Here is a 14,247-nt window from a genome sequence, read left to right as displayed (position 1 = left end):
AAGACGAGTAGAAGCTTTCCAGGCCTTACTTTGCTTCCAGGGCCAAAGCGAAGATGCCAGCAGCCAGAGGTGCAGAGGCAGAGGTGCCCGTGTGCGTCTCCGTGCAGTCATTGTGCAGGTCAGCACTCGTCTGGATGACGTCAGGAAGGAGAGAAAGGCAGGGAGAACACGTGAGGAGTGTGAGCCTGTCTTGGGGGTTAACTGTACCAAAGGCTGCATCTGCTGTGACCAGGAAACTCAGCTGATTCGATTGCCTACTTTCTCCTCTATACCACAGGCGGATGTTTGCCATCTGCTGATATTTCAGTTCACTCTCCTCTATATGCAACTCCTCTATAATTCTGGCAGCAAGATGACTTTTCTGGGGATGAAGTACTCCCACTATGAATATTTTCTTTTCTGAGATTCCCAAACGAAATGCTGTCTATAAAAAACAAAGTTTCAAAAATCACTGTGAATCATGCTGGCCCATTAATCATCAGGTCCATTGTGTTTGGTCTGGCATATTTAGAAATTCTGTCTCATACAAAATTCCCTTTTGCCTTCAGATTGACGTTTGGCTGCCTCTTCAGCACAAGGATGTGAAGCCATCCTGGTCTTAGCCATTTGAACTACTTGTATAAAAAATGCTTAGTATGTAGTTTGCACTCACTGTTGAACTAGATTTGATACCTGTGAATTGGTGTCCACATTTGCACTTTGAGGAAAATGGTGGGTCCTTAAAATGAAAAGTGTGCTGGACTTAGTTCTAGGTTCAAATTCTCTAACTGCTACTTAATAGATTTGTCCTTGGGCAAGTCATTTGGCTCCCCATTTGTAAAATGTGATTTATATTTTCTGACTCATATGCTGAGATTTAACCGAGATGTTCTCTGTGAAAATAGTTTTACATAATTTTCTTGTAAGTAAGGAATTACCCCAGCTAACTTTAGGGTAATGAAGAGATTGCTGAGATGAAGGGAAGAGACTAAAAAGACTTCCTGTCTGCCATAAGGACCACGGCGCTGCTGGTTGGGCCAAGGGATTACTAACAAGACACCCACCCAGGCTCCAGCACTGAAGTTCTAGCTCGATATTTCAATGTGTGGGAGGGAGGTGTAAAAAAATAATTTGTTCTATTATCACCTCCATTGGCTTCCTGCTTGGAGTTGCTGAATTTCTCAAGTTATGATGGCTCCGCTCCTCAGAGGGCTGCGGAAGCAAGCTTGCCCTTTTTACCTGTTGACGCAAGCTAGCCCCCAGAGATGACTATGCTGAGGAAAAGGTTTGCGTAAGAAAAAGGTTATGTTACTGAGGCTGTCTCAAATAGAATCCACCAGCTGTCTCTCCTAAGGCTGGCTTTCTTACCGAGGGAGTTTTACCAAGATAGAAAATCTTTCTTCTGCTTCAGTGCAGGGTACTCCAGATAAGGAACAGTCTATGAAATGGTGATTCTGAAATGCCTAACAGGCCGTTTTCTAAAGGCAGCTCTGGATACCCGGGGAAATGACAACAGCCAGGGACTCTGAAGACAAGTGGGGCAGATGTCTGATATGCCCCTTTCAAAACCTATAAGATATGCCTGCCATAAAAACCCCTGGGTAGAATGTCACTGTCTATTACTTGAGTAGCTGAAGAGATGCGCATGAGAAGCAGGCCCACACTTCTAAGTTGAGACCACAGCTTTACTGTCTAAACTAGGTTGCAGAAGTGATTCTGTATGAAGAAGATATTCATGCTGACAATTTTGTTGAGATGCCATTAATAGGAATCTTGCATGCATTCCGAGGTCATTATTATAGGGTTCACCCACCCTCTAATTAGATCATGACCTGCTATTTCATTGAGATAGGATCTATACACTTTAGCTAGTTGGTGCTTTCTGTGTCAGGAGTTAAATTGGGGGCTTCACATTTTTAAATTAAAAGTGCCTCCCTTTGTTCTCAAAGTCCCTAAATGCCCCTCCATCATCATGCCCTTGAAGGGAAATCCAATAATTGCCCTTGGCCATCTGACTCATGGAAGCAAAGGCACAGGCAAGCGTGGGCTGGAGGAGCTCTCTGAGCATACAACCTCCCTGAGCTGCTCACCCAGATGCTGAGCAGTTCACCTCAGGGGACACTGAAACTGCTATTTTCCTGTGGGTCATCCATTCTTAGGAGACATAGGTGATGTAGACTCTGTATTTTTATCATCTGCTACAGGCCAAGTCAGACTATATGCCTGCTATTAAAGGATCAGCAAGTACAAGGGTGATAAGGCCCCTACAACAGTGAAATCTTCTTTAAGACTGTTTCCAGGGAGGCATCAGACAAGCAGAAAAGACATTTGGAGTCTTGGCTGTGTGTAATGACAGGTTTGGTGGCTTCTCAAGCCTGGGTTTAAAAATGACAGAGGGGAAGATCATCTTGGCAGAAGTGTCATTATCCCTGGAGAGAAAACTTTCTGATAGATGCCAGCCTTTCAAGCGAGTAAGTGTGAGTCTCCCCAACTGAGATATCAAGCTTAAGCGAATCAATCGTACCAAAGGTCAGTTAAGGGAATCATTTTGCATGCATGCCACGCTCTCCTACCTAAGCAGAGAGAATTACACAAAAGCAACATACGATTCTCTGGTCGGTGTAATCCCCGCTGCTGTAAGAGGTGGCCAGTGTGGAGGAGCACTTCTCAGCGTACCAGGGGGATAGGCCTTGCTGGGAGGCACTGCTGATGGAGATGGTGTAGATGCTGTCTGTGTAGCCATCACAGTCACAATTATCTCCCTGACGCCCCCCGTTTCCCGAAGCCCAGACGAAGATGGACCCCTTCCCCTGTCTCCCCTAAAGGAAAAGCCAGAATGCATATCATCTGTTATCATCTGTTGGGGTCACTGTTATATCCCAATAAAACCCCCAACAACTACGTGTGTGAAATACTCAGAGGCAGCCTTTTGGGATCTATTTTCAATTCCAGATCTTTTGGCTTCAATGTTGGAAATCTCACAAGGCTGTGTATTATAAGCCACTGGACCCTGGCCCTGCCAGTCTCTGGGCCCTCCTGGGGTAGGGCTGAGCACACGCTTTTCATTCTTATGCAGATTCATAATCTAGGGTTTTGCACTTGCTCATATTTTTCCACCCTTCTCTTGGTTTATGTCACTGCACTTGAATCTTTGAACTTCCTCTCTTTCTTTCTGCTTCAATCTTCTGGCTGACTGATAGAATGACAAAATTAGGAATTATTCAGATCTGCCTTGCAGCTGCATTAAAAGGGACTCTTCAATTGAATGGAACTCGTCAAAGCCGCCCTTTCTATGATTTTTCAATTTGTGCTCTCCAGAGTTTCTACTTTTGTTTCATCTTGTGGAGCACAAGGCTTTAGAATCTGTGCAAGAATACAGTAAACCCAAGTGACAGAGCAACCCAACCAAGGCACGGGTATTCAACAGGCACGTGCAGAGCAGAAGGCAGCACGTTTCTATATTTGAAAAGCATTTCCAGAGCACTTGGAAGAAGTCTGGGTATTTTTTTTTTTACTAGTGTAAAAACCCAAAAGCAGCAAGAAAATGAGTAAGGAGAAATAAATGTCCAGAAGTACTTTTAAAATACATATGCTAAAAGTAATACATTTCCATTCAACCTCAGACCCAAATAGGGAAAACTCATTTTACTTATTTATTTTTATTTTTGAGGAAGGGTCTCACTCTGTCACCCAGGCTGGAGTGCAGTGGTGCAATCTCAGCTCACTGCAACCTCCGCCTTCTGGGGTTCAAGCAATTCTTGTGTCTCATCCTCCCAAGTAGCTGGCACTATAAGCATCTAAGTTGAGATCATGGTTTTACTGTCTAAACTAGGTTGCAGAAGAGTGCAACCTAGTTACACCTGGCTAATCTTTGTGTTTTTAGTAGAGGTGGGGTTTCTCCATGTTGGCCAGGCTGGTCTCAAATGCCTGGCCTCAAGTGATCTGCCTCCCTTCGCCTCCCAAACTGCTGGGATTATAGGCGTGAGTGACCGTGCCTGGCCACAAACAGGGAAAACTTTCTTAAGCCTTAACTCTCATCCCTCTGAAGAATGATTTGGCTCTCTAACTGCATTTAAAATTGTAAAGGACTTTGTTAAGATATCTACAACAATGTTTTTCCATGTAACGTAAGTGTTCTTTCCTTCTCCCCATATCCAGATGATCAGGTTTCATTTCATATGGGTCTATGTTAAGCGTCCTACCTGTTTGACACCATATTCAAAAGCCTTCTGGGCTAGCCGGCCAGGCCCCTCCACAGTTTTCCCATCATCATTAGGGCCCCAGCTTGCACTATAAATATCCACGTGTCCAGGATTGAATCCAATTGAACTGGCCTCAATAGCATCCGTCACAATGCCATCCAGCATTCTTATGCCTGAGAAACAAAATAAACAAACACACACAAAGGTTGATGTCAGTATGTACACGGACAAAAGCCCAATACTCTTACTATTTGTATTTTTAAAAGACTTTAAGAGTCAAGAACCAGGTAACTACTGGATGTCCCCAGTTTCTGTAACCCAGCTACTGACACCACAGAAGGAAGGAACATGTCGCTGCCCCCATAAGCTTTTTTGTCGCACTTTGGAGATAATACTATGCACTGTTTAGGCAGCTGTGATTTTTTTTTGTGGGGGGAGTCCCGCTCAAGGTTCTATTCCCAGCGATACCTCTGGGCATTCAGTCTGAAGTGGAGCAGCATCCTTGGATGAGAGGAAGTGGCAGTGATTGTCGACAATTACAAAATGTTTGCCCTCCCTCCCACCCCAACTAAATGACAGACCAGCTTTTAGAAAGACCCTCCAAGCAGCCCTCCCGTGATGCACCTGCTCATGGCTGTCCCACAAATGGTTGTGGCCCAGTCTGTGCCACACAAGGACTCTGAACAGGAAACATGTAGCTTCAAAAGATCTAGCCACAACAGGAAACTAACAAATAGGGAAAGAAGCACTTTTGTTTCTAAGCCCTGATTAAAAATAACCCAGAGGCCATCCTTTCATATATTTGCTAAGAAACATTTTCAAGGAACATGCTTCCTTTTCGTCTAAATAATCTCAAGGATGAAATCATTGCCATGGATTTCACTCCCGAGGGGGAATCATTTTTCATCAGGACAACGTAGGTGCGGTAGCTCTTCGTGCTTTCCAACAAGCTGTCACCAGTCATCAGACTTATGAATTCAACAGCCAGGAAGGCAAAAGCAATCTGGACAGATTACAGGCAGCTACCTGGTTATTTCTGGCTTCAGGCTCATAATGCAATAAAGTGCACAGCCTTAGATTTTCACACTTGTTTACTATGGAGCAAAGGTAAAATGATAAGTAATTGATATGATCAGTGAAAGTTATATTTGTGAAAAAGAATTTGCTTAAAAATGCATTTAGGGCGCAGTGGCTCATGCCTGTAATCCCGACACTTTGGGAGGCCGAGGTGGGTGGATCACTTGGGGCCAGGAGTTCAAGACCAGCCTGGCCAACATGGAGAAACCCCATCTTTACTAAAAATACAAAAATTAACCAGGCATGGTGGTGCACACCTATAATCCCAGCTACTCAGGAAGCTAAGGCACAAGAAATGCTTGAACCCAGGAGGCAGAGGTTGCAGTCAGCTAAGATTGCACCACTGCACTCCAGCCTGGGCAACAGAGCCAGACTCTGTCTCAAAAAAAAAAAAAAAAAAAAATGCATGTAGGAAAAAAAATCCCAGCTCTGCTTCTTACTAGCTGGGGACTCTTGGGCAAGCCACTTAACCCTCTGTGCCTCAGTTTCTTCAATTATAAAATAGGGATGATAAAAACAGCTCATGTACATTCATGATAGTCTATGTGCAGCCAGCAAACCACAGGCTTTACATGTATAAACTCATCTAAACCTTGCAACCACCATTTGAGGTGAGTGCTGTAATCCTCCTCACTTTATAAATGGAGAGATTCAGGCCAGGGAGGGATAGTGACTTGCTCAAGGCCACACAGCTTGAAATTGGAGAGCCAGAATTTGAACCCTACAAATCTAGCTCCTAAATCTGTTAACCACCAGGATGCACTGCCTATAACATGTTGTAGAGTAATTCACTGACATACAATAGGTGCCTAATAAATGAAGATTATTGGTAAAAAATGCATTTGGGGCCAGACCATCAAAGGATGGAGTAATGGAAAACATCAGTAGGCTTGTAATCTTGTGTTTCAGTTCTACACTGCCACAAACTAGCTTTCATTACCTTGAGAAGCTTGCTTCTGATTCTTTCTCTACCAAATGAAGGGATCAGATGATTCTTTCACAAACAATAGCTGTTTAGTTCATTATGACTTAAAGAGTGAATTCTTTTACTAGCCGATTACATAATTTGTGCTTCTGCCTTCATTTTTTAAAAAAATTAACAGAATACTTTGAAGATGTTAGTATCAGAGGAATCAGGAATGACACTTAAAATTCTAAGAGTGCCCTGTATTCATGAAAGCTGCATTACATGTCAGGATGTATATTTATTTGATTTCTAAAAAGGAATACATAACCAAATGCAAGGTATACTCATGTAGAGTTTATAGGGTTTTATTGTAATTGACATGTTCTACAATAGATTCTTTTTGTGATTATAGTTTTTGAAAACCGAACTAAACTTGAAGCTTATAACATAACCTGAAAGCCTGAGGTAGGGATAGCATAAAGAGGAGACACAATTTTTATCTTTTCTGTTGGCCCCTGCAGATCCACTTTCTACTCTTCTCCATTAGAACATGGACTGCATCAATGGGCTCTCTCTTTCCATTGGGTTCAGCCAACTGAAGACACCAGCAAGAGGGTGGGAATCAAGAGGAGAATGAAGTGCCTATACCCCTGGATCCCCTTTGCCTAGAAGTAGCTCTGTTGTTGTACTCAAGGCCTATCCAGTGGCTCTCTCCTGTGACCACAGCTTTTCCTCTCTATTTTCTACAGGCTTCTCCTTCCCTTTGCTTCTTAAGGCTAAAGGTGGTAACATCTGCCTACCACTTCTTAGCCCCTTGTTGATTTTCTCTAATTCTTGTAAATAGTTTCTTTATTAAAATGTCCACAGTTGCCCTAATGCAACTTACTATGTGTTTCCCCATAAGGACACTGATGAAAACAATTAGAGATTCTACATCCTTGCTATAAAAGATAAAATTTGGCTACTTAATATAATAAGTATATATTTTTTAAAACTTTGAAGCTGTTCTTTTCTATAAAGTGAAGAACTTCTACAGAATTGAGAGGCAGGAAAAGTCTTTGCCTAAATTTACCTCCTCCTTCTGTTTCCTCAGCAAGCACTCAATAACAAACCATTCTAAATCAGAACATAGAGAAAATTAGATTTGGTACAAATGCTATTCAGCATTTCCACATTTTTTTTCCTGCAAAGATGTATAGGCTATATTCAACTATCCATTTTCTAGGAATCCATATCTATTGACTTGCTTGCAAATCATATTCAGGTCCTGTAGCAACTTTTGCATGGGGCTAATTTCTTCCTCCAGTTGTTAAAAAGAAAAGCTCCCCTCCCCCATTCACAATGGGTGACATAAGCTTCACATTAAAGTGCCAAACTATAGGGACAATCCTCTGTTTTACCTCCAACTTTGGAATTGTATGCAACTCCAACCCCGCATTTGTGATTATTTGCTTGCATGGCAATTTCTCCTGCACATCTGGTCCCATGTCTGAGGATTGAAAAATAAGAATTATAAAACATACAGAAGAACAAACATTTGTTTTGCATATGAATGAATTAATGGGGCATAGATATATTAACTTTTTGTCAGCCTTGTTACTGCTTTTGTTTTTATTTTAGATTACTATGAGATAAAACTTATGTTCAAATGAAGGGCACAAGTACTAGAGCCAAAGTATGTGATTTCAAATTCTGGCTTCTGCCATTCACTAAGAGTGTGACCTTGGGTAAGTCACTTGTCCTCAAAGACTTGGTCACATGACAAATGATATGTAAAGCACTTAGAACAGTGGATGGCAGATAGTAAGAACCCAGTAAGTGTTAACTATTGATACAATTGTAAGAACTCTGACATTCAGAAACAATTTCAAAGAAATGACTTCTGCTTTGTACTTTTTGGTAGCAAACTGGCTCCTCACTTTTCTCCCTAGTGACTGCCTTGGATTAGATTATCCCTGATCAGCCTTAGTAGGATATGATAGAACAAGTCCCTATTAAGCCCTTCTCCTCTCCTCTAAATATACGCACACTAAAATATCTGAAGATTATCTGGTACCAAGAGGAACTTGAGATATTTGCAAGACATTATCAGCTAATTGGAAAGTCAAGATGCTCCTGAAATCCTAACTGGGGCCAGAAGCCTGAACATGATTGGTTTTGCAGTTAAGCAAAGAGAGTAATTTATGATTTCAGAGTATTTGGAAGAAAAATGCATCTTCAAAACACCAAATTCCACCATTAAAGCATCAGTTCTGAAATTCTGAGGATAATAATTGTCTTTTCCCACCACCGTCCTGACTCAGGAGGGTCAGTAAGCCAAAAGCACATTAATGTGAATTCATTTATTTCATGATTTTGTTCTGTTGTGGAAACAACCTGTAACAGTGTGAAGGCTGTTGGTGGCTTGGAGGAGTCTACCAGATATACCAACATAGAGTGAAAGAGAAGAAGGGTTAGCTCTGAGCAATAATTTTGACCAGTCACATTTCAGTTCTACTATACTGGCCATCTATTAATTCAGCATAGCATGGAATATAAAATTCCTAAATTGACTGGGCCCTCAAGAAGAGTTGTTTGACTTCTCTTTTTCCTAAAGTAACAAAGATGATTTTCTGGTCTTCTTCCACAAAATAAGATTCCTGCTCCTTCATGTTAATCCTGGCTAGGAATTCTAAGTCAGGACAATATAATTATCTTTAATTCAAGATCTTCCCTGATGCAGCAAACACCTGCTTCTTTTATGTATGCTAGAATTTTCCTTTTTAGGAAACTTGCCCTCCTGACTTTTTGTGATTTTTTTCAATCTTGGGGCCCCTCCTCTCAGACAGCTTTCAAGGACTGATACAGATTATAGGGAAGAAACCCTACTCTTTCTTGGGAATCATGAGCTTTAAGTTCCATGTGAGTCATATGGGTCTTGCTCTGCCAGGCAGGATTCTATTGAAAGTGACGCCAAGCGGAGGCGAGCAGCACTAGAGATGGAAACAGAGTTCTTAGTGTCCTGAGAACATATTGTTTGAGCTCTTGGATCTTGCAACATCAGAAACTAGAACATCACTTGGGTGAATATTTTTTAAATCCCTTTGTTACTTAATGTTTGAGTTAGGATTCTTTCATTTGCAACTGAAGCTGTCCTGACCGCACTCATTCTCTGAGAAAAGTGTGCACATCTGAACACACAGAAGGCACCTTATGCTTTGCGGATAGATTAACGCTCTTTGTTATAGTAGAAGGAGTAATTCAGTTGTCATCTCTGAGAAATGTACTTCCAGAAGTTACCACTGCCTTCTTATGTATTTCCATGTCTACAGAATGGGAGACAGGGCTCAGGTCAGCAAAAGAATCCAGCGCAAGTCTTCAGCCTGAGCCAACAGAATCAACCCGCTGACAGACATCCCCAGGATTGTGCCTTTGTCCTAAAAAATGATGCAGTGTGACAGCACCTATTATTTATCTCTCCTTGTATATGGAGGACTATTCTCTGGTGAAAGCTGCAGGAGGATCATGGTACAAATATGTGTTGACATGTTTTCCTCCTCTTATCCTCATGTTCCACCTCCAAATGTTGAGAGAAACAGAAGTGTTCCTATGTCATTCTTTATAGGCTGCAGCTCTTTTTCTTTTCTAAGTGAGGTGCTGCAGTAAAAGAACTCTCTATTATCTTAGAACAATGGTAGTAACTGGCATTTAAACAAAATGATTTGTTTAAAAATTATTCCACTAGATAGTTTAAATACTACCCTTATTTTGGTTAAAATATCCTTGTCACACTTGTTATTTAACTAGAAAAACAGTCTGTAATTGGTGTTGAAATACTGAATACAGATTTATGCCAGCTTAATAGTAAGCATTACCTGCACTGTTAAGTTTTTATTATTTAGTGATTCCTCTTTTGACTTTCAGAGTAGCATTCAAATGCAGCTTCTATTAATCTCATTTACATGGTAATAAAGAATAACAGCAATAGAGATAGTCTGAAGAGATAATACTCTTGGAATTGGGGTATAATACCTCTCCAATTGCTGTAAAGGCCAAGACAAAATGGGGCCATTCATTTTCCAAACCTAAGGGATTTATGTCTGACAACATGCTAGGAGGCAACTCTACTTTTTATTATACCTTCTGATAAACGATAAGGATGCCACCTTTTTGGTTGATAGTCAAGAGGATCCTGAGAGAGAATTGCTCATTATGTCATTTCCAAATAGCAGATTCTGAATTGGCTCAGAAAATTGACTTGTCTCTGCTGCTCCCATCGGATGGTATTATTCTTGTCATGTTGATTTCTCACTGAAAGGAGGTCTACCTCAGTTACTAAATGAGAAGCTGTGATCATTGTCATCATTATCATCACCACAGCAAACACTTATTTAACTTTTATATGTACCAGTGTCCAAGCCATATATGTATGTATGCCCAAGCCAAATATCCTTGTCGCACATGTTATTTAAGCCATAGATAGATAGATAGATAGATAGATAGATAGATAGATAGATATACACACACACATACACATATATGGCTTAAATAGCATGTGTGACAGGAATATTTTAACCAGAATAAGGGTAGTATTTAAACTATCATGTGGAATAATTTTTAAACAAATTGATTTGTTTAAATGCTAGATAGACAGATATAGATAGAGATAATAATCTACCTCATTGAGTTAGAGGTATTAAGTGAGTTTATATGTATATATATTAAATGATATGTATATATAACCTCACTTAAAACCTCTAACTCAATTAAGTATTACATATGTTATGTAATACTCATTATATATAAACTCAATACCTCTCTCTCTCTCTCTCTCTCTCTCTCTCTATATATATATATATATATATATAATATATAATCAGTTAATACCTCTAAGTCAAGGAAGTAGATTCTTTTTCAAAAGATGATAAAACTTAAGCACAAAGAAGTTAAATAATTTGCTCAAGATCACCCAACTACTAAGTGGCAGATCTAAAATTTGACCTAAATTTGGCTCCCAAGTCTGCTCTTAACTGTTGGGCTATGCCATGCTTTCTCAATGCTATGTGGAAGGTTCACAGCAGACCATGATCTGGAAGCTCAGAGCTTTTAGGCACAAAACAAATAGCATTATATCGGCTTCTTCCCTGAGGCCTTTGCAGCTCCCTGGGTCAGGGAAATTATATTTTATTAGAATTATTACATTCATAAAACAACTATTAAAAATGCTGTGCTGTGAGATCCCCTTTGTTTTGAGGAAGGTCTGAGTGTTCCATCTCCTGACTGGAGAAACTCCAGAGAATATCATTTCATCAAGAATTCGCCCACTATGCAGTCATCACACAAGTTATCACCCACACTGGGTCCTGAGGCCAGACTCAAGCTCTGCCTGGAAGGACCATATACTGCCTAGGAAAGAGCCAGTGCCTCCATCTAAGTCACTTCAGCTGCACTCAAGTGTCTATGAACAGATTTCCCAAGTACTTTCTTCCAAGTACTTATTACCCATTTCCTCAGGAAGTTCATTTAAGAAACGTAGGGAGAAGGTACGTCATCACCCATTTTAGGGGAAGAAAATGGAGTAGAGGCAGAGAGAAGTAGTGATTTCCCCAGGTCACCCTCTCCTCTGGGAATTGGCAAAGCCATAACTACATTACAAGGCTGTGCCCCAGAACAGTAGAAATCCCTACTGGTCCTGCATTATCCTGCTTCAGACATACAGGGAAAAGTTTGTCTGAGGGTCTGCTGTAAGCTCTCGAGACACTCTCACTTTCCTCCAAAGGTACCCCTGCCAGAGGTTCCTATTGTATTTTTACTGGAATGTTTTCACCTCTAAGGGGTATTTGCAGTCAACCCCTTTACTCAACCTCAAAGAAATAAATGGTACTGAAAGAATACGTATCCCTGAACTATCCACAAGCCTCCCATTCTCCCCAAGGAAGAAATAAACACCCAGAAGTTGAGATCAAGTCCATGTGCCCCAGCCTTCCATCCTGGGGTTTGTTGGCTTTGGAGGGAGGACTACCCAAAGAAAGAAATAACTTTAGATCCATATTACTGCACCAGCCACTTTGGAGTTCTGAGGGAGAATAAGGGAGGGAGCAAGTGAGAGAGAGGCAGAGAGAGAGACAGAGACAGACATGTCTGACCCAAGTTGGGTAACAGTCCAAGAGACAGAGCCATCCAGAGAGAAGAGAGAAGCATTCATGTGACATATACCAAGAGCTATTAGATGCTTGGCTTTTTCCATCCTCACTTGTAGTAGCAAACCCTAATTTTGACCTTGGCTTTGATCATTTTGGTGCAAGTCTCTTCTGTGTAGAGAAAATGAAGAGGAAAGTTTGAATGTCTCCTTAATGTCTGTGAGAACATCAGTATGAACAAAGAAGGTTTCTCCCATGGGCATGGACACTTTGAGGGTCCACATGCCTAGAGGGTGAAGTATCTTTGGGAGTAGGAGAGAAGTTGAAAGTCTCTTGCCTCTGGGTCTTTCTTTCACCTCTCACTTTAGAAGACTGTGCTCTTGGCCTCTGTGGCTCTTGGCCTCTCTCACCACAATGTGGCTTCAAGGGAGAGAGAGTTAATCTGGGAGTCGGGTGCTGTCTCCTCTCTCTTTCCTATGGCCTTATAGCAACAGGGACTCTGGAGGAGACGTCCCGCTGGCTCAATGCCCTGGAGACTGCATTGGATTCGGGGGTCAGAACTCAGAGGCATTTTTTCTTGTCTGGAGTCTGGCCATGCTCTTCTGAGAGAGCTGGTGAGGGTGACTGTAGCTATCGTCGGAAGTTGTGGGCATTGTTCATATCCATTTCTTTACATATATTTATTTTCATGACTAACATAAAGCATGTTGCTAAGAGCAAAAAATTCATAAAGGAATTCAGGGGCGGGATGGGCTTAAAATGTGTACTCTTTATGTCTCAAACATTCTTTCTAAAGCTACAACAATTCAGTAACATTTGAGAGGAGAATTTCATAATGTAAGAAGTTTAGTGAAAATATGGTTTTATAAACTAGTGGGAATATGAAAATAGAAAGTTTGGTTTCTGCTTTAAAAGCAACAAAATATTGTCGTATGGATGTTGTGCATTAACATTTTCTGAGCATTGAAATGTGGATAAAATGTATGGTATAATTTTCTCAAATAAGATAAAAGCATAGTAAAGTACTTTATTTCACCCAATTGCACATTTACTCACTTGTTCTCATTTGTGGGATCATATCGGGGAAATGGATCATGGTCATTATCATTAAAATCATAGCTAGCCTCTGAATCCTAAAGAGACAACAAAAAACAACACTGTGGCATCATAAAAAAAAAAAAAAAGCATCACTTCCCAAGGTACCCTATACCTTCCCATCCTGGCTGATAGCTCAAAAGCCTACATTTTAGCGTTTCTGGCCGAGTCACTGAATATTTATTATACCCACAAACCAGGCAGAGATGATGAACACAGCCAGAATTCAATTCTCAGTGAATGTTACCAAGCCTATGGTTCACAGACACTCATAGGATATTGGTGTTGGAAGGAATTAGTTTACTTAGTTCAGTTACCTCAGTTTTCAGATGAGAAAATTGAGGCCCAGAGAAGTTAAATGACTTCCCTAAGGCCATAAAGCTAGTTAGTGATACTTTGACACTCATCTCTCTTATCAATATAGGTGCAAAGAGGTGGCTGGGGATGGGACTCAGGTCCATGGTGTTCTCCTTCAGCCTCCCAGACACACTAAATAAACGTAATTTAATTTGAGAGAGGGTGCTTGAAATTCAAGACAAGCTTCCAGGTTCCACTCCTTTTTCCAACCCCACAGCTACACTTAAACGCCTCCCACATACCATTACTGTTACTTTTCAATGCTTTCCGTATATTTCAATCATTCCTAATTTCTACTCTGTGCTACTATTTGTCCTTCTCTTTTCCTTAGCTCTTTAGCTTGGCATTATAGCCGGGGAATGTTTGATAGGTGGAAAGGATGAGAGAAAAACAAGGGATAATCTTAAAGACGAAACACCAGCCTCCTGATCTAAAGACCTAAGATATATGATGGTGTTCATATTATATTATAAACTCCATAAACAATGAAACAAATTGTTTTTTTATTTAT

The 14,247-nt window shown here is 40.8% G+C and overlaps 1 protein-coding gene across 1 annotated transcript in view; it reads right to left on the bottom strand.

Moving 5' to 3' along the window:
- The window catches only part of PCSK1 (proprotein convertase subtilisin/kexin type 1), a 42,812-nt gene that overhangs the window by 17,484 nt on the left and 11,081 nt on the right, over positions 1–14,247 (bottom strand). Inside the window, exons 5-9 of the mRNA XM_010353762.2 lie at positions 13,341–13,417; positions 7,566–7,654; positions 4,182–4,354; positions 2,586–2,798; positions 30–130 (exon numbers count right to left, since the gene is read on the bottom strand). Coding sequence (XP_010352064.1) covers positions 30–130; positions 2,586–2,798; positions 4,182–4,354; positions 7,566–7,654; positions 13,341–13,417 — 653 coding nt within the window. The remainder of the gene's footprint in view (positions 1–29; positions 131–2,585; positions 2,799–4,181; positions 4,355–7,565; positions 7,655–13,340; positions 13,418–14,247) is intronic.

This window comes from Rhinopithecus roxellana, chromosome 3 (assembly GCF_007565055.1).
Source record: "Rhinopithecus roxellana isolate Shanxi Qingling chromosome 3, ASM756505v1, whole genome shotgun sequence".
Classification (NCBI taxonomy): Eukaryota; Metazoa; Chordata; class Mammalia; order Primates; family Cercopithecidae; genus Rhinopithecus; species Rhinopithecus roxellana.
The sequence above is the reverse complement of the archived record's forward strand: the minus strand, read 5'-3'. Positions and strand labels throughout refer to the sequence as shown.